The sequence below is a fragment of the Rhinoraja longicauda genome, chromosome 13, assembly GCF_053455715.1.
Source record: "Rhinoraja longicauda isolate Sanriku21f chromosome 13, sRhiLon1.1, whole genome shotgun sequence".
Taxonomy (NCBI): domain Eukaryota; kingdom Metazoa; phylum Chordata; class Chondrichthyes; order Rajiformes; family Arhynchobatidae; genus Rhinoraja; species Rhinoraja longicauda.
Genome location: NC_135965.1, coordinates 33,935,259 through 33,956,609, shown reverse-complemented (window position 1 = coordinate 33,956,609; position 21,351 = coordinate 33,935,259). Strand labels below are relative to the sequence as shown.

At 41.1% G+C, this 21,351-nt stretch overlaps 1 protein-coding gene across 2 annotated transcripts in view; it reads right to left on the bottom strand.

Moving 5' to 3' along the window:
* Nucleotides 1-18,931, bottom strand: part of uggt1 (UDP-glucose glycoprotein glucosyltransferase 1) — a 103,727-nt gene extending 84,796 nt beyond the window's left edge. For both annotated transcript variants that reach the window (XM_078410756.1, XM_078410757.1), the window contains exons 1-10: nucleotides 18,894-18,931; nucleotides 11,062-11,197; nucleotides 8,071-8,153; nucleotides 7,801-7,931; nucleotides 7,590-7,702; nucleotides 6,914-7,088; nucleotides 5,812-5,908; nucleotides 3,951-4,029; nucleotides 2,691-2,791; nucleotides 1,783-1,882 (exon numbers count right to left, since the gene is read on the bottom strand). In XM_078410756.1, the coding sequence (XP_078266882.1) occupies nucleotides 1,783-1,882; nucleotides 2,691-2,791; nucleotides 3,951-4,029; nucleotides 5,812-5,908; nucleotides 6,914-7,088; nucleotides 7,590-7,702; nucleotides 7,801-7,931; nucleotides 8,071-8,153; nucleotides 11,062-11,197; nucleotides 18,894-18,921 (1,043 nt within the window). In that variant the 5' untranslated portion in view covers nucleotides 18,922-18,931. The remainder of the gene's footprint in view (nucleotides 1-1,782; nucleotides 1,883-2,690; nucleotides 2,792-3,950; nucleotides 4,030-5,811; nucleotides 5,909-6,913; nucleotides 7,089-7,589; nucleotides 7,703-7,800; nucleotides 7,932-8,070; nucleotides 8,154-11,061; nucleotides 11,198-18,893) is intronic.
* Nucleotides 18,932-21,351: the final 2,420 nt, after the last annotated feature.

Sequence of the window (21,351 nt, the reverse complement as noted above, 5' to 3'; positions counted from 1 at the left end):
GAAGGTATTTATTCACAAAATGCTGGAGTAACTCAGCAGGTCAGGCAGCATCTCAGGAGAGAAGGAATGAGTGACGTTTCGGGTCGAGACCCTTCTTCAGACAGAAAGACTCAGAATATGAAAGACTCAGACAGTGAAAAGCTTTGTTTTGCATGCAATCCAATCAGATCAGAAATACAGTGCCCTCTATAATGTTTGGGACAAAGACCCATCATTTATTTATTTGCTTCTGTACTTCACAATTTGAGATTTGTAATAGAAAAAAAATCACATGTGGTTAAAGTGCGCATTGTCAGTTTTTATTAAAGGGCATTTTTGTCCATTTTGGTTTCACCATGTAGAAATTACAGCTGTGTTTATTACATAGTCCCCCCCCATTTCAGGGCACCATAATGTTTGGGACGCAGCAATGTTATGTAAATGAAAGTAGTCATTTTTTTGTATTTTGTTGCATATCCTTTGCATGCAATGACTGCTTGAAGTCTGTGATTCATGGGCATCACCAGTTGCTGGGTGTCTTCTCTGATGATGCTCTGCCAGGCCTGTATTGCAGCCATCTGCGACTCGACCTTCAAGGAGCGGCACGGTAGCGCAGCGGTAGAGTTGCTGCTTTACAGCGAATGCAGCGCCGGAGACTCAGGTTCGATCCTGACTACGGGTGCTGCACTGTAAGGAGTTTGTACGTTCTCCCCGTGACCTGCGTGGGTTTTCTCCGAGATCTTCGGTTTCCTCCCACACTCCAAAGACGTACAGGTATGTAGGTTAATTGGCTGGGTAAATGTAAAAATTGTCCCTAGTGGGTGTAGGATAGTGTTAATGTACGGGGATCACTGGGCGGCACGGACTTGGAGGGCCGAAAAGGCCTGTTTCCGGCTGTATATATATGTATATGTATATGAACCATGCACCGGTACTCCTAGATCCCTCTGTTCTACAACATTATCCAGAGGACTACCATTGAGTGCGTAGGTCCTGCCCTTGTTCGACATCCCAAAATGCAACACCTCACACTTCTCTGTATTAAATTCCATCAACCATTCCTCTGCCCACCTGGCCAATCGATCCTGATCCTGCTGCAATCTTTCACACCTATCTTCACTATCTGCAAAACCACTCACTTTTGTATCTTCAGCAAACTTGCCAATCTTGCCCTGTATGTTCTCATCCAAATCATTGATGTCGTTCTGGGTGTAGTTCTGTTTGCCACACCCCAGGAAAGATGTGATTGCAGGGCAGAACGTGCTGAGGAGATGTTGCCTGGATTCAATGATACTTTATTGGATCATTGATTGGAGGACTTTCATTGTAGGGAGAGGTTGAATTGACTGGATTGGCTTTCTTTGGAGCAAAGAAGGGCGAGGGGAGATCTGATCGAGAAATATAAAAATACAAGAGGCATAGACAGGATAGCTAGTCATGGTAGGGGCATCAAGGCATAGACTTGAGATGCGAGGAAGATGAGAGGAAAGTGTTTTTTCTAATAAACAGAGAAGTTGCTATCTGGAATGAAATGCCTGAGGAGCTTGTAGAATTAGATACAATCACTATGTTTAATAGACATTTGGACAAGCACTTGATCAGGCCATGCATGAAGGGATATGAACCTAACGTGGACAAATAGGAGTAGTGTAGATGAGCAAAAGGGTCGATTTCGTTGCTGCAAACCTGTTTGACTATAATATTTTCACAATCAGCTCAAATCACAATTCTGTAAACAGAAAAGTAATTAATATTTTATATCAATTTCTCTTTTTAAGAATAAATAAAAGTAAAATGTGGCACCTGGCCTTGGTTGGAAAGTTCTGACTCAAGTCACGCATAACCATCAATGCATCGTCTGTAGGTGCAGCCAATATTCGAGCAGCAGTTTGAAAGCTTAGGTCTGTGCAAATAAATACATATGCAAACATCAAAATAATTCAAAAGAGAAAAGAGAAAAAATACCATTGGATTGAAAATACACACATTTAAAGAAAGACATTTGGATTTCTGCCCAGTGTAAAAAAGTGAGAGATATTTATGATTGGTCAAAATAGAAATGGTAAACACAAAATACTACTTCACATTAAAGGGTGGTAGTTACAAAACAGCCTGCAAGGTCAAATCAAGAAGCAATCTTGGACAAACATTATAAAATTGTTCTTCACATCAAGACTTAGATGGGATTGTCAGATAGAGTTCAAAGACAATCACATCCGTGATTCTGGTGGCCATTTGAAGCAAGGCAATGTTTGAGTTTGAAGGCTATAAATTTCAACACTGGCATGTTCGCCTTTTATAGCTCTGAAGTAATTGAGATCAGACATGCAAACTGTAACATCCAATTTAGAGAAGATAATTCAATTTTGCGTCAGAAGACAAAAAGGCTAGTGAGCAGACTATTCAGTTAAGATGACGACATTAAACAAAATATGAACCCAAAAAAATGGAGAAGTGTGGGAATCTTGAATTACATTCTGGTTGACAAGAAAGATTGTGATATATTGTAAGAATAATATTCACAGTAATGGGATCAAAAGTAGTAATGAAATATTCATACTTATGTATGTGTTTGTCACTATTTATTAGCAAAAATGGTTGATTCACTAAAAATCTTTTTTTGTTGCATAAAGAAGCGTTCTGCATCTAACTAATGCAAAGTTTGCCAACTTAACAACTCTAAATTAGGCAATTATCCCTTGGCAGCCTACCTTGGAGCTGCCAGACTTTAAGAGGGGCCATCTCATTTGTGCTTTCAATTAAGTGGTTCCTCAGTTCCTTCAGTTGTTCTTTGATCTCAGGGTACATCTGTCTGTCAACAATCATTGAAAAACAAAACCTATTATGACCTATTAGTATTCAATGCAAAATTCATCCTACTTTAAGCAGTCTTCAATACCAAGGCAAATTATTCTAGAACCTTTTCTTAATCTGATATCCATAAGCATTATGGTTTAATAGCTTACCATGAGTAAAGTCAGACTGAATGCCAAAGGGAACACAATGCTTTGCTACAATCTTACTTTTAAACAAACAAATAATAAGAAAATAAATAAATGTGGATTTGCAAATAAATAAACAAAAGACATAAAATAAACAGATAAATACATAAATAAATAGATAAATGAATAAACCGATGAATAAGAAATAGATAAATAAATACATAGATGAATGGATAGACAGATAAACAAACAGACAGATTGATATATAATGTGTAATAATAACTCATATTGTTTATGTCCTTATAATACACCTGAAACTCTAGGATAATGAAAAAGAGTTAAATTCAGTTTAAAAAATCAAACGCGGATGCTCAAAAAAAGCTGGAAATACTCTGCCAAACCATTCCAGCAATTTCTGCTTTTATTTCATAGTTCATTTCAGAGCCTAATCCACCCATCAATTCAAGTTTAATTTATATCAACTTCAATTCAGAAGGAAGTTCCAAAAGTTTTTAGAAAATTCAATACAACCACTGAAAGTAAGTAAATATAATTCTCAATCTTCATTGAACCTGATTCACTCCATTCTTCAAATAGTATTCCCAAGGCTCAAACAGGATTAGATCATAGAGCATTATTGATCTCAGCTTTATACTCTCAGTCTGATCATAACCAAGTATTGATCCAGTCCCATTTGTAAAGTTAATCAACAGTATGCTGTTTTTAATGTATACCTTGGGGGAATATTTTTGAGTCTCTGTTCTCATTTGAAGTATATCCATATTGCATTTATCTGTTGTGACCACAAATTAACCTTTCGAATGCAGATAATTCTCATACATATTATTTCCTGCAATGTACTATCTTGAAGTAAGATTAATTATAGCACACCCAAAGGCAATAAAGTAAAAGCATTAAAACTTAAATTTACAGAAAATGAGAATTATGTCTATAGAAGGTCCCAGGATTACTTGTTCCATATCTCAGAGCCTCATTTCTTAGCAGTCAGACTTCCTGCGCAATTCTTACTTCAGCTTGCCAAAAAGGAATCCTTGAACTTCATCAACAGGATCGTTTTCATTTATCACAGTGGTGTTCAGTTCAGACCCTGCAAGACAACAGTCATTGGGTATAACATATCATTCACAATGGGAGTGATTTGTGGACAAAGATGAAGGGCTAAAAAAAGTTTCAGGCAAGGTAAGGTTTGTGTGTGTCACATAAAGAAATATAATGCAAAATCTGTACAATATGTGCAATGCACATTGCATTTGAACAAGCCCATGAATGATATGGCCCACTTCCAACAATGCAGGCCTGGACAATTAAGACCTACTGCAACGTTTGTTAAAAGATACCTCATTTAATTGGTCTGCTGCTTTTGAACTGCTGTCAAATATATTCATATATTCTTCAGGCACCTCACGTTTTATGTGCATTTGATTTATAACTTTTTTGAAATGATGCACGTTCTTTTAATACCAAAGTTTGATTTACACGCTTGTATTTTTTGAAATAACACACTCAAATTAACGTCCATTAATGCAATAGTATGCAAATAAATATGTCATAATCAATAATATAATTCACCAAAGTCCATGGTGCAACAAATACATGCTCTGTAAAATATGCTGTGGTTGATGTTGGGCAGTGTTAAATTTTAAATCAAGATAACTAATTTGAAAATCTATTGGATACATAATTAGCTTGATGGAAGAAAACAAAGATGAAGGTGGAAGGACATTTTTCGGACAGGAGGCCGATGACTAATGGTGTGCATCAGAGTTGGTGCTGGGCCCATGTTGTTTGTTATCTATATCAATGATCTGGATGAGAATGTACACATCATTGGGTATTTTTAAGATCGCAGATTGACAGATTATTGATTCGTAGGGATGTCAAAGGTTAGGGTGAGAAAGCAGAATAGGGTTGAGAGGGAAAGATAGATCAGCCACGATTAAATGGCAGAGTAGACTCATTGGGCTGAATAGCCTAATTCTGCTCCTGTGACGAATGAAAGTATTATTTTCCCCAGTCTATTCCCCAGGATTACCCAAACAAGAACTAGAGGGCATAGGTTTAAGGTGAGAGGGGAATATTTAGTAGAAATCTGAAGGGCATCCTTTGCATGGAGGGTGATATGTATATGGAGCAAATGACAGAGGAAGTGACAGATACATGGATAGGAAAGGTTTAAAAGAAAAGGTTCAAAATTGGGCATCTTGGGCCAAAGAGCCAGCTTTGTGCAGCATAACTCTATAATCTAAATCGTGCATAGTTACAAATTTGTTTTAACATATTATGTTCTGTAGGCATGGGCTTGTAAAAGTCTTGTGGTATAAGCATGACTAAATAAAAATTGGGAACAGCTATAATAAGCCTGAAAGTTTTAAGGACAAAAAAGTACCACACACCTCATGTACCATGACTACCATGTATTGTTATGGATTTCCACTAATGTATCTCACACTAGTGACTTAACTAGGTAACGTGTAATGATTCCTTTGTTCATAATCAACACTTATTTTCAACCAAAATACTGCATGTCAAAATCTACTTGCAGTTTATTTATTGAACTAAAGAGGAATTATTCTGCTGTAATACTATTATAGATCGCACACTATAATGCACCATCCGAAATTCTTAAGTGAATCAATTCACATTAATGAGCTCTTCGACGAAGAATGTTTCAATTTTTCAATGTTTGCGCATTTTCAAATAGCGTCCCATATAGAAACATTTAGTATGCCAGATATGTCCAAAATGCAATGAGTTCATAGCATTTGGATGAAAATAGTGATGTGATAAAAATCTGAGTTCACTATTTAATTTAATCACTCATTTTCCACAAATGGTGAGAAGATATATAGTTAGTACTTTATTTAATCACCTGTCACTTGTGTGTCATCTTTGGCCTTGTATTCGGTGCTTTTAATGGCAAGCTCAACGCCATAACCTGAAAGGAACACCTTCTCCTTACTTGGATGCTGTTAAAAACAAAATTCTAACGTAACCACAATTGATCCAATGTTTAACATGCCTGCTCATTACTAAACAACATATCTAACAACAATGGAATAAGTGTCACATGTTTACACGTGGCCTCAAACATAAAATCTCCATGTTTTATTCTTCATCCCTTGGGAATAAAGGATTCGCAAGCATCCTGCATCCAACCAAGATCTTCAGTTTCCTCAAACACTCCATGGACATACAGGTTTGTAGGTTAATTGGCTTGGTATAAATACATAAATGTAAAATTGCCCCTAGCGTGTGTAGGGTAGCATTAATGTGCGGGGATCACTGGTCGGTGCAGACTCGGTGGGCCAGAGGGCCTGTTTCCGTGCTGTATCTCTTAACTAAACTGAACCAAATGAAACATTTGCTTGTTGTTTTGAAGTACTTTGTCAGCTCCTTAATTTGAACCTTAAATTTAGAACTGAAGATCACATTAGATATTTGTGTTTAATAATTGCAGTTAAAAGCAATTAGTTAGAAAATGCTACAAGGAAATAATTATTTTGGCACAGATCAGCAATAATTTCAATCAAAGACAATAAGTTACATGCGGTAAATTCCCTCCTTCAGCTCACAAATAAACAAAACGAAACCCATGACAATGGAGCTAGAATTGGAGTCCACCATTAGGATCTGGTATCAAGAGATTGCACATGAAATGGCACTTGGGCAAGAGAGCAGAGAGTGACCCACAGAAAAATGTGGTTAATTAGAAAGTAAATATAAATCTATCCCCATCTCAATACACAGTCAAAGCTATTACATGGAAGGAGGTCTGCAAATAGTGTAATTATTTTAATAGACAATTAATAATAATACACAAAGAATTTTGCATATTGATATTCAGAGAATGGAGAGATATGGATTATGTGCAGGCACATAAGAGTTGGTCTTGGCACCATGTTCGGCATAAACATTGTGCTGTACTGTTCGAGGTTCTATGTTCTAATCACAAAACAAATTGGTACACTTACAGCAACATAATGCCTGAGTACGTAGTTGACACTTCCTCCATCTGATTTGGAGCAGAGACGTTTGTGGAACCTGGAAAACTCTTTGGTACCAATCTCACCATAGAGAATCGCAAATGGAAGTTCATTTCTTAAAGGTGCCTTAATATGATCCCCTTTAAACAAATAAGGTTTGGGTCTAACAATTAAAGACAAAAATCAGAATTAAACAATGTCCATAAGGTTCAATGTAAAATTAGACATAATAATCTTGCTTGAAGTCAGTTATTTATTCAATTAAAATTCCAAATTTCATTATTCCTGTTACTGTTCTGGTCTGTATCATTCACTGTCAAAGTGGAAAAAAATGTCCATAAAAATTAACTTGGGCAAACTAAGCTCAATTGAAGTTCAATCTAACAGAACATCAAAGCATACATTGAACAAGAAAGCACAAGTTGTATATTTATTTGTTATCACACAATGTCGCTTTATATAAGGCAATGTTTGAACCACGTTCTGCAGCCACAAGAAGAGTATTATTACAAATGAAAATTCATTAAACTTGTCTTGTACAGTACCCATGCCAAAGCCCGCATTACTGGATCGTGAATTTTCAAATCATCTGGAATTCTACTTCTCTACAATTTCAGATACACTTCTCAACTTATATTTTTCATGCACACAGTGTAATGTTTACCTCTCCAGAGCACTCTGCAGAACCACCTCCAACTTGTCAGGACTGCAGGTTTTCTCCCCATGTACATTTATAAAAGCAGCACAGTCTTCCGGAGGGAGCTCCTCTGCTGCAATCTAGTAAAAGAGATGGTTTAATTTACTTCTTCAGGAAATAAATCTAAATAGTTTACCCTTTCCAGTAATTACACAAAACACCATAGCATTCAACTCACCTGCTGAAACATTTGAACAATGGCAGAATAAGCCCGTAGGGATAAGGCAAACTTCAGAAGGTTGGCTTGCACAGGAGTCAAAATCTCGCCAGCTTTCCGCAGTACATAATTGTAGTGGGACGCATCTCTTTCTGCCATGTAGAAAAATAATTACGATCTTTCTTTGTTTAAAAACAATTTATTGGAGAATTTGACAGTATTTAGATAATTCAGAGAAAGAAATGACCAAACATATCAAACTGTATCAGTATATAATTAAGTGAGTAGTACCTTCATGATCCTCTGAATGGATTTCTTGAGTGGCATCCACAAAATCCCAGAATTTAGCTTTACTTTCTTCAGCCAGAAATTCACTGAAACAGAAACAATGAAAATCCTGCAATTTGCTTATTTCTTCAATGAAGTCATTATTCTAAATAGAACATAGAACAGCACAACACGGGAACAGGCCATTCAGTCTACCATACCCGTGCCAAACATGATGCCATGTTAAACTAATCTCCTCTGCCTGAACTTGATCCATATCTCTCCATTCCTTTTGTATATCCATGTGCCTATTTAAAAGCATCTTAAATGCCATTATCATATTTGCATCAACTACCATCATTAGCAGACCGTTCCAGCCACCTGCCACTGTCTAAAAAAACTTGCCCCGCACATCTCCTTTAAACTTTGTCCCTCTCATCTTAAAATCGTGCTCTCTAGTCTTTGGCAATTCAAACAATCCACAAAAACAATCCAAGTTTGTCCAATTTCCCCTTATAGCTAATACCCTTCTAATCCAGGTAGCATTCTGGTGACTCTATTCTGTACCTTCTCCAAGCCTCCACATCGTTCCTGTAAGATCTAGACACAATACTCCAAATGTGGCCTAACTAGAGACCGTTTTACTCAATGCCCCAATCTAGGAAAGCAAGCATGCTACATGCTTTCTTTATCGCTCTATCTACTTGTATTGCAACGTTCAGGAAGCTTACGCTAACAGCGAGATAAATAGATATTAGAAATTATCGTGCTATGTGGCTGTTTGACAATCCTTCCATGATTTATCCAAAATTCACAACCGCAGTTACTTGCTCAAGTTAGAGGAATCTCACTTGTACCTCTTCTATTCTATTTGCTTGCATAGACTTTGGATTGCAATTGAGATACTGCAGCAAAACTGTAACTGTTCATTATTTAGATGGAGAAAATCTCCACTGAATGACTACTTAAAAAACAACCGTCAAAGCAATCATGAATTTTAAATGGACATGTTGGATATAGAATGCAAAGTGCAACACTAAAATTCCAAAATGGAGGAAAGAAAAACCATATAACCATATAACAATTACAGCACGGAAACAGGCCCGTTCGGCCCTACCAGTCCACGCCGACCACTTTCTCTGACCTAGTCTCATCTACCTACTCTCAGACCATAACCCTCCAATTCCCTCCCATCCATATACCTATCCAATTTACTCTTAAATAATAAAATCGAGCCTGCCTCCACCACTTCCACCGGAAGCTCATTCCATACAGCCACCACCCTCTGAGTAAAGAAGTTACCCCTCATGTTACCCCTAAACTTTTGTCCCTTAATTCTGAAGTTATGTCCCCTTGTTGGAATCTTCCCCACTCTCAAAGGGAAAAGCCTACCAATGTCAACTCTGTCCGTCCCTCTTAAAATTTTAAAAACCTCTATCAAGTCCCTCCTCAACCTTCTACGCTCCAAAGAATAAAGACACAACCTGTTCAACCTCTCTCTGTAGCTTAAGTGCTGAAACCCAGGCAACATTCTAGTAAATCTCCTCTGTACCCTCTCCATTTTGTCGACATTCTTCCTATAATTTGGCGACCAGAACTGCACACCATACTCCAGATTCGGCCTCACCAATGCCCTGTACAATTTTAATATTACATCCAAACTTCTATATTCGATGCTCTGATTTATAAAGGCAAGCATACCAAACGCCTTCTTCATCACCCTATCCACATGAGATTCCACCTTCAGGGAACAATGCACAGTTATTCCCAGATCCCTCTGTACCACTGCATTCCTCAATTCCCTACCATTTACCCTGTACGTCCTATTTTGATTTGTTCTACCAAAATGCAGCACCTCACACTTATCAGCATTAAACTCCATCTGCCATCTTTCAGCCCACCCTTCCAAAAGGCCCAAGTCTCTCTGTAGACTTTGAAAATCTACTTCATTATTAACTACACCACCTATCTTAGTATCATCTGCATACTTACTAATCCAATTTGCCACACCATCATCCAGATCATTAATGTAAATGACAAACAACAGTGGACCCAACACAGATCCTTGGGGTACTCCACTAGACACTGGCCTCCAACCTGACATACAGTTGTCAACCATTACCCTCTGGTATCTCCCATTCAGCCATTGTTGAATCTATCTTGCAACCTCACTATTAATACCCAACGATTTAACCTTCTTAATCAACCTTCCATGTGGAACCTTGTCAAATGCCTTACTGAAGTCCATATAGACAACATCCACAGCCTTGCCCTTATCAATTTCCCTGGTAACCTCTTCAAAAAATTCAAGAAGATTAGTCAAACATGACCTTCCAGGCACAAATCCATGTTGACTGTTTCTAATCAGGCCTTGTTTATCCATGTGATTATATATATTGTCCCTAAGTATCTTTTCCATTAATTTTCCCACCACAGACGTCAAACTAACATGTCTATAATTGCTAGGTTTACTTTTAGAACCTACCAAAATGCAGCACCAAAAAGGCACCAAAAAGAGGAAATCATAACCAGCAAAAAAGATGAGACTGATTCCTTTTCCTTTTATATATTAGTTGTAGTGACTGCTGATGTTCAAAATCAAGGTGTTTGACGCTGCCTCTGTGAGACCAAACAAATGTCATTAATCATCAGCTCGCGTTGAAAAGACTGTACCAGCATGGCACCACAGCACACTTCTAAACTCCTTTTCCTTCCTTCTACAACTTCCACTCTCAAATATTAAAGCACGACAAGCTGTGAAACTGAATCAAAATAATTTGTTGTTGAATAACCAGAAATTACTATTCAAATCACCAGTTTGTTACTCCCCTTGTATTTTTTTTTAATGTAACTCTTTACAAAAGCACAATCTCCACTTTTCAGCATCATATATTTACTTACGATAAAATGTTCACATTGTGATGAGCAGCAACCTTTCCAGTTGGATGAAAATAATTTACTCATAGAGCTTACCAATCCTGGTGGCACTGTTTTAATGATAGGCAATGGAATTACCTTGCTTCCAATAAAACCGGCGTGGATGGCCACTTGGTGGTCAATGTTGTCGTCACTGCTTTCGAGTCGGCATTCACAACCATGAGGGAAACATATAACAGAGCCACCGTTGCAAGAATACCAGAGTTGCGGTTCACTGTATTAAGTACAATTGATTAGAAATTATCAGTATGAGTTCTACATAAACTAATTCAACTTACTTCAATATCATACAGTCAACTCAATAGATACAGCAAAGGGGTACAAAACATTAGTTCAAACACACTTCTGAGTGTTGTGCACAGTTCCTATTGCCATACCGTAGGAAGGATGCGGTATCAGAAAAGATTCACCGGGATGATCCTCAATAAGGTCATCGCTCGGTCCCCTACATTTCTGTTTTGTAATCAATCCATTACAAAGTATTAGGTGAACCACAAAGCATTTATTGAAACCCATGCAGAGTGAACAGTGCATAATGTTGCACTCCTCGTATCAGCTTACAGGCAGACCACCAAACTAAAGGGACGGCCAGGCTATTATCAGTGGCTGCAGTGCTACTCAAATCCCAGACTGGACTACCTGGTGGAATGTGTATCATGCATAAGATATGTGGTGAAGGTTATATTGACAGAGATAAATGTGGTTGATCTACAATTTCTAAGAGGCTACACCCAGCCTATCCAATCTATCCCTATAACAACAGCCCTTCATCCAAGACAACATCCTAGCTATTTGTTTCCTTCTATATCTGTAGCACTGGATCAGCACCTGAGCGGAGAAACTGCAGACAGTGCATATCCAGACAATAATTAGCAGAGCTATTAGAAGCCGAGAAATAAACAATGAAATTGATCAATACTAAAACTAATCAATTGAATAAAAAAATGTCAACGTCAATGTGGATCTAGTAAAAAATAATATAATTACGCAGCAGAGTATGGCCATTCTTGAGGTTCGTACATAATTTTAATTACTTGACCCTGTAAAGCACTCACATTATTACAACAGTAAAATTCTGGTAATCTTGAACATTTAAGACTTTGATGGTGCCAGATTTGTACTTTTTCCAGACTACTTTTCCTTTTCGTAGCTGTTACACAGTATTTTAATAAATTCCCCAATAAATTTAAAAAGAGCATGGAAATGCATTCCTGGTGAGTTTTAAAAGAAAGCATGAACTACAGCCCTTATTTCACAAAATGCTGGAGTGACTCAGCAGGTCAGGCAGCATCTCAGGAGAGAAGGAATGTGTGACGTTTCGGGTTGAGACCCTTCTTCAGACTGAAGAAGGGTCTCGACCCGAAACATCACCCATTCCTCTCCTGAGATGCTGCCTGGCCTGCTGAGTTACTCCAGCATTTTGTGAAATAAATACCTTTGATTTGTACCAGCATCTGCAGTTATTTTCTTACACTACTTCGAACTGCAGCCCTGGTGACTTGAAGAAGAGTGTGAGAACTGGGGCCCCTGTGAGTTGGAATGGAGACCTGCAAACATTACTTGAGAAATCAGATACCAAATGGTCATATAGCAGATCATAGTTTTACTGTAATCACAGGCAAAAATACTTACAATAGTTTGCCTCTAATAGTTTGGCAAATAGAGAAATCCTTATTCACTCCTGATTAATGGAAAGCAATTTGAGGTAGGATAAGTGTCCCATTTCAGTTGAGGATACCTTCATCTGCTTCATAGGAGTTCACTAGAAATATTATGTTATTTGTGGATTGATTGTTTTAATTCAATGTGATGTTTTGCATTCTGATTTGAGCTCCAACAACAATCTAATTTATTTCACATTTGGCCTTTCAACAGCACGTTCCATTTGGCTCATTAGGAAATTCGCCCAATAGCCTATTTCATGTGTGTGATTTGGTGACTGAACCCACACAGACCTTTACTGCATTGTGAACTGACGTCTACATTTTGTTACACTTGTTTCAAGGATGATAAATATTTGTGGGACTTTTCATAGAACACTCTGCTGCAGCCAGTAATGGTTTCAGTCCACAGGAGTAATGAACCAATACTACTTGTCCGCATTCCCTGAGCTTATCTTAAGGATACTTACTTTTGCAACCTTGCGAATCCAATCATACAGACGCCCCCACAGATGTAGCCATCCTGCAAATCACTGCAGATCCCAACCTCTGAGCAGAATTAGGTAGTGGACGCTGAGACACCAATTCTACATTGACCCGATGGCCTTCTGACAGATCACTGTTGTCAAAGCCTTTAAATAACTTAAAAGGGTCCAAGATAACTATATATATTTAAAATTAAAACAATATTTCCTTTAAAACACCTTCAAGTGCAATAGATCATTAAAAGATTAAAATAATAATGGCACCTTTTAAATTTAAGGTTGAAAATCCATTCAAATGAATGAGATCACGCTGCATATGTGAACCACCCTTGGCATAAAGCTGAGGGTCAATATCTAACCTTCAGCTCTTTCCCAATGTGTACAGCGCAGTGTGCAGTCTATATGGGATCACCAGTTAATACCAAAATACATTTTGACCCAAATTACTGGCCCTTATAATTTGTTGTATATTGACCTGGACGGTTGTTCCAAAACTGCTTCACAGCTTTTCTTTCTCTTTAAGGGTCAGAGGTTATCCATTTTTTTCACTTATTTGTCACTTCCTTAATAAGTAGTGGTTTCACAACGAGTTCCTCTCTCATTCCTCTTAAAGTTTATTGTTCGTTTCATTATGTTTGCTGAGACGCCACCCCAAACAAATGAAAGTGGTTGTGCCGAAAGTGGCTGCTATCCTCTTTCAGGGAAAAGGTGTTGATGAACCCATCACTGGCACACTGACAATGTCCTTGCTGTTGGCTGCAAGTCAGCCAAAGGCCACAACTCACAGGGGCAGAATCAGGCCAGTCGGCCCAATAAGTCTGCTTTGCCATTCGATCATGGCTAACTATTTGTCCCACGCAACCCCATACCCCTGCTTTCTTCACATAACCTTTGGAGCCCTTACTAATCAAGAATCTATCAACATTCGCTTTAAAAGCACCCAATGACTTGGCCTCCACCACTGTCTATGACAATGAATTCCACAGATTCTCTACCCTCTGGCTAAAGAAATTCCTCCTCATCTCCACTATCAGTACGCCCTTTTATTCTGAGGCTGTGCCCTCTGGTCCTACACTCTCCTGCTGCTGGAAACAACCTCTCCACATCCACTCTACCTAGCACAGACCATTGCCACCGATAGCAGGATGGTGCAGTTACAAACCAGGTGTTTGAACAATTTAAGCTGATGAGCTAATTCCCCAAGGCCAGTGGCACATTTCTCCAGTAATCCAGGAGCCACCCATGTTGCAGCCACTAAGACAACAGTTCATGGGAGCACCAGATCAAATAAAAGACTAAGGAAATGCACAAGGAAAATATTTCCACAGCATAAAAGCTCATTATGATGCAGAAAGTTATTTGGTATCATTATTGCAGATTTACTTTTACTTTTGTGGCACATTGACACTGCACGTAACCCTGTTCCCTCACAACTCGAGCAACCTGGATTCAATTCTGACCTCAGAAACTGTCTAGGAAAATAACTGCAAATGCTGGTACAAATCGAAGGTATCACAAAATGCTGAAGTAACTCAGCGGGTCAGGCAGCATCTCTGGAGAGGAGGAATGGGTGACGTTTTGGGTCAAGACCCTTCTTCAGACTGTCTGTGTGCTGTTTGCATATTTTCATCATCACTGCATAATAGTTCCCCTGTGTTTTCCAGTTTCTTCCATCCCAAAGACAAGCTGGCTGGTGGCTTAATTAGCTACTGAAGATGGGTGGTAAAATAATCACCGGGAAGTTCATAAGCATCTCCCCCTCCCATACTGACTGTTGTGTCCTGGGCCTCCTCCACTGTTTGAGTGAGGCCCAATGCGAATTGGAGGAATGGCACCTTATATTTCACTTGGGTTGCTTACAACCCAGCGGCTAACTTCAAGTGCCCCTTACTTTCGCTCTGTCTCCGTCCCTCCGCCACCCTAGTTCTCCAACTAGATTCACTGTTCTCCTAATTAATTTTACTGATTGTATGCCACATTGTCACCTTCCCCTCAGCTACCAATGAACCATTCTACATTTCCTTGATCATCCTCTACTTTCATCTTTCGTTTTCATACCTTACCCTTCCATATCTCTCGTCTCCCTCTCCCTTGACTCAGTCTGAAGAAGGGTCTCAACCTGAAACAACCATTCCTTCTCTCCAGAGATGAAGACTATCCTGCTGAGTTACTCCATTTTGTGTATATCTTCGGTGTAAATCAGCATCTGCAGTTCTTTCCTATCCAATTGTCATGTTCTCCAGAGATACTGCCCAACCCAGAGTTACTCCAGTATTTTGCAATTTAAGCAAGATTTCTAGGTAGCCTCTTCCTCCTCTGCTACTAGTGACATAAATGGTGACAAAGATTTCATCCTCATGTTGATGAATTAGCTTTGCTTTCAGCAAATCACCATGTCGTGCCATCTGCTCTGCTGAGTACCATGGATTGTCTCAAAGCAATACAGCCAACAACAATACCACAGTATTTCAACATCCTAATGATCTGCCTCATAACATTCTCATCGCAATAAAGGAGCTATTGTGAATATGCTACCTACCCATTTACATGTGATTTGGGAATGAGAGTTATTACTCTCATTCTCAGAGGATAGTTCTTGTCACTTGGTATCAAACATAAAGTCTGTCTCAGCGATATAAATGCTGACGGCACAGCCGAATGCTGGGATGCCATGACCGCTGCCTGGATCTTGGTCATTAATTTGCACTGTGTACTCTCTGTAGTTACAAACTAACCATACTCCATTGGCGAGTTTTCCCTTTTGTTGCAGTACAGATTGCATGCAACCCCTCAAAATAATGTGCATGCAGTAGGCAACACACTCAATTGCCACGTGGGACTCAAAATAAAATAATACCCCCCCCCCCATGCAGAAGTAGAAGAAACAACAAGAAGTTGCAATCATCAACAGCTTCAATTTGGAAGCAAATCAGGGTCATGGCGGCGTATATAACCACAGCAACGGAAGAGCAATGTCTGGAGATCTGAGCTCCAAAATAATGGTCCATACGAGCTAACAATGCACTGCCTTCTGAAATGCTTTGGGAGGCATTCTCTGATAATGCAGTATTGCCCTCACCAAAATTACCGTCCTCTGAAACTCATGGTACTTTAGAAAACACATTTTAGAACTTTAGATGTAATTTTAGAACTAATTTACCATCCACTGTGCCTAAATCAAAACACAAACGCATAGCAGAGACCAAATAAGCAAACACTACAATCGGCATTTCATCAGAATCAACTTGAAATGTTCCAATCTTTCTCCCAGAAAATATTTTCTGATTTGAGAATTTCAGCACTTCCTTGTTTTTTACTTAATATGTATCAGACCTAATACCCAATTGCCTTCTACTCATTTCCAATCTGATCCACAAATCAAAAAAAACTTTGGACTACTCAATGTAACTTATAAGAAATGTGCAGGATACAGCCAGCCCAATCTTTGCAAAATTGACAGCCAAATGCCAACTTTTCATTATTTCCATTTAACCACATTAAAACTGGCACTGTGGCACAACAGTAGAGTTGCTGCCTTACAGTGCCAGAGAACCGAGTTCAATCGTAACTACGAGTGTTGTCTGTACAAAAGTTTGTACGTTCTCCCCGTGATCGTGCGGGTTTCCTCCCACACGCCAAAGACATACAGGTTTGTAGGTTAGTTGGCTTGATATAATTGTAAATTGTCCCTAGTGTGTGGATAGTGTTAGTGTGTAGTGATCGCAGGTCATCGCAGACGCGGTGAGCCAAAGGGCCTGTTTCCGCGCTGCATCTTGAAACTGAAATGCCACAATATATATGTCGAAGGTGCCAGAACCTCACCATTATATTGACTTCTAGGCCATTATATTTGGTGCTCATTGTTAGAAATGCAATGTTGTGTCGGTGCATGCATTGAAAAATAAGTTTTATTTATATGCCACCATTCCAACAATTCCCGGATATTCCGAAGCATCTTTCGAATTAAGAAATGTGAAGGATACACAACAACCAAGTTGAGCACCAAAAATAACAAGGTAGTAACAGTGTAGGAAAGCACTGCAGATGCTGGTTTATACCGAGGATAGACACAAACTGCCAGAGTAATTCAGCGGGTCAGGCAGCATCTCTGGAGAAAAAGAACAGGTGACTCTTTGGGTCAGAACCATTCTTCAGTCAAATATTTTGATTATTTTTGGAACTTTATTGACTTGGACATCCGGAGTATGTCTTCAGTCTGAAGAAGGGTCTCGACCCAAAACGTCACCCATTCCTTCTCTCCCGAGATGCTGCCTGACCTGCTGAGTTACTCCAACATTTTGTGAATAAATACCTTCGATTTGTACCAGCATCTGCAGTTATCTTCTTATACTACGGAGTATGTCCAAGCTCGTTTTGTAATTATATACTTCTGTTCTGGACCAACAATGTCTCTGATTAATGTCACATTAAGATGGAACTCACGACAATACAGTAATCCTTCACTACTCCACAAGTAAAACTTCTGTGCTTGTGACTCTGAATGGGATGAACCCAAGACATACCACTGGAGAAGCATGATTTTTTCCCTGCAGATATGCTGCTGAATTACTCCAGCACTTTATGTCTATCTTTGGTATAAACCAGCATCTTGTTCCCTACATATCATCAGTTCCTTGTTTCTACCGATATATATCACATTGAATTAAGTGTGTGCATCCGCATACGTTGACCTGAACCGATTCTGCATGCCAACACTGGACTCAAGATGAGGCACAAGTGTGTAAGAAGAAACTGCAGGTGCTGGTTTAAACCGAAGATGGACACAAAAAGCTGGAGTAACTCAACGGGGCAGGGAGCATCTCTGGGAGACTGAAGTCTGAAGAAGGGTCTCGACCAGAAACGTCACCCATTCCTTCTCTCCAGAAATGCTGCCTGTCCCGTTGAGTTACTCCAACTTTTCGTGTCGATCTGCAGGCTCAAGTGGCGGGTGAAAGCACTCCAATCACAATGCTCGACGTGTCGCGCTCCCGAGCCCGGCCCACAGCCAATCCCCTCTGCCGATTGGTCAACGCCCCAAGCAACAGCCCGCAGCTGCCTCCCGATTGGTTGAACCGGCTCTCCATCATTGCTTGTTGGGAAAGTTGTTCATTTCTGCAACCTCCCCTCCATCTCCCTACCCTCCATATCTCCCCCCCTCTACTCCATCACCCTCCCCCCATCTCCCCCCTCCCCTCCATCTCCCTCCTCCCCTCCATCTCCCTCCCCCCTCTACTCCATCACCGTCCCCACCACCCCCCTTTCCCTCCTCTCCATCTCCCTCTCCTCCATCTCTATCCCCCTCCCTCCATTCCCCTCTATCTTCCCTCTACCTCCCCACCACTCCATCTCTTCCATCTCCATCCTCCTACCCTCTCTTCCCTCCATCTCCCTCTCCTTCACTCTTCCTTCCCTCCTCCCCTCTCTCTCTCTATCCCCCTCTCTCCCATCTCTTTCTATCCCCCCCCCCCTCTCTCACCCTATCCTGTCTCTCACCCTCTCCCCTGTCTCTCACTCTCTCCCCTGTCTCTCCTCCACCATCCCCTCCAACGAGCGCGGAGCCTTCACGCAATCCCTTCACTAAACACAACGCTGCTGCGCGGCCTCGCTGGGTCGCCGGCCGGGAGCCGCTCGAGAGGCGGTGCAGCAGCAACAGCGCCACCCGAGGAGCCACTCGCCCGTCAACCCGCCGCTGCGCCCTGGCCGCTGGCTGGAGAAGGGCTGCGGGCGGCGGCTACAAGCCGCTCATTGCCTTCCGTTCACTCACCGAGGCCGGTGACCCAGAGCGCCGCCATCTTGGGTGTCCACAGCCTCGCCCGAAGGACCTGGCGGATCGCCTTCCTTATACCCATTAAATTACAACAACCGCCTCTTCATTTTGGCAAAGCGTCCTCAGCAATCAAAGTGTTTATAATCATTTAAAAATATTTTCCAAAGATGTCAATTTTGAATAAAATGCATTAAAATGATTTGACATTCAGGCGGCTACGCTGGGCTACTGCGGTTGGGAGGACCTCTGCCTTGGGCACCAGCCGCTCCCCGGCGTCATCGCGGGGGGGGCGGGGTCTTGGGCTGCGTCATCGGGGGCGGGGTCTAGGGCGGTGTCATTGCGGAGGCGGGCTCATTAAGCGTCATACCTCGGGAGGGATCGCGGGGGGCGGGTCTCGGGAGGAGCGGCTGTCCTGCAGAGGCTGCAAACCTGAAATAAAGCAAGAGTCAAGAGTGTGTTATTGTCATATGTCCCAGATAGAACAATGAAATTCTTACTTGCTGCAGCACAACAGAATATGTAAACATAGTACACTGTAAACAATATGATAAACGAGAGAGGAAAAAAAAAGAAAAATAAAAGCAGCAGCTCCTCCAAGCACTCAACAGGTCAGACAAAGAGAGAGTGAGTTAATATTCAAGTCAGAAATCCTGACCTGAATACAGGTCCACCACCGATTTTGCAACAACTATTGGTAAAGCACCACCTTTAATCCGGACAAAATCACAAGAGGACACATGAAATCCTCCCCTAGAAGTCCCCCGAAAATGTGCCACCTAGGTGAGGTGGCCGATCTCGATCTCACCGGAACTTCCGTGGCCGATCAGCAGGTCAAAATTGTACAAGGCTCTGAAACCAAGGGAGCCGGAAAATTGATAGTGCCCCAGTAATAATGACTTAGCCCCAAGACATCACCACAGGGGTTGTTCAGGGCAATGTCATCTGGCCAGCCATGTACTGCTGCTTCATCATTTGATTCATTCATCACATAATAAAGTCAGAAGTGGTGATATGTGCTGTTGATCGTACAATGTTCAATTCCATTCACAGCTCTTCAGCAAATGATGCAGCCATTGAACATGCCCAAGCCAACATACAGGCACAGGCTGATAAATGACGTAATTTTCCCACTTTCTTTCCAGACATTGACCTTCTCCAACAAGAGAGAATCTTTTTAGTTTGGAAAATACAGTATGGAAAGAGGCCCTTCGGCCCACCAAGTCCGAAGACAAGGTGGTACAGAAAGCACAGGCCCTAGACTGGACACTAGCCTTCATTAGCTGATGTATTTAACAGGCAGATTGTTGGACAACGGCCCAAGATAAAAAGACAAAAGATATGCGATTAGGATAAAAGAGTTACGAATTGTGAAGCCTGAGGAAGGAATGTAGGTGAAACTGTTCACCATAAGCAACTATATTCCAGAACAAAAGTCGCCTGAACCTCAATCGTCAAGCCACACTGTACTGAAGGGATTTTAGAAGGCAAGTTGCTGTTAATGAAATATCACACAAAAAATAAGTACTTTCAGTGTGTGATTTCAGAGTTGCCACGTACATAGAACATAAAACAGTACAGCACGGGAACAGGTCCTTCAATCCACAGTGCCAGTACCTAACATGATGCCAAGTAAAATGAATCCAGATGATCTATATCCCTCAATTCTCTGCAAATGCATGTGCATATCTAAAAGCCTCTTTAACGCCACTATTGTATCTGCCTCCACTACCACCACTAGGGTTGCCAACTTTCTCACTCCCAAATAAGGGACAAAAGGTGATGTCACCACCCGCGCCCCACCTGACCTCACCCAGCCAACAGCCACGTGCTCCCGCTCCACAAATGGCGGCCGACCGGGCTACGCAACCTCCGTTTGGCGAACGCACTCAGCCCCGCCCCCCGAACACACTCCGTTAGCCTATAGTGACCAGGCGTAAAGCGGCCCCCGGGCCTACCGTGTCTGGGCCTATAGTGGCCCCGGTGCCTACAGCGTCCAGGCCTACAGCGCCCCCTGGGCCTAATACGGGACAAGGGCGGTCGTGTACGGAACAAACCAATTTAGCCCAAAATGCGGGATGTCCCGGCTAATACGGGGCAGTTGGCAACCCAGGCCACCACCCCTGGTGGAGGCAGACATAATGGTGGTGCTACAGGCACTCACCATCCTCTCTGTAAAAAAACTCGCCCCACACATCTCTTTAGACTTTGGACTTTGGAGATACAGCGTGGAAACAGGCCTTTCAGCCCACCCTGTCCACACCGAGCAGCAATCACCCCGTATACTAGCACTATCCTACAAACAAGGGACAATTTACAGAAGCCAATTAACCTACAACCCTGTACGGCTTTAGAGTGTGGAAGGAGACCGGAGCACCTGGGGGAAACCCATGCGGTCACAGGGAGAACGTACGAACTCCGTACAGACAGGATCGAATCCAAGTCTCTGACGCTGTAA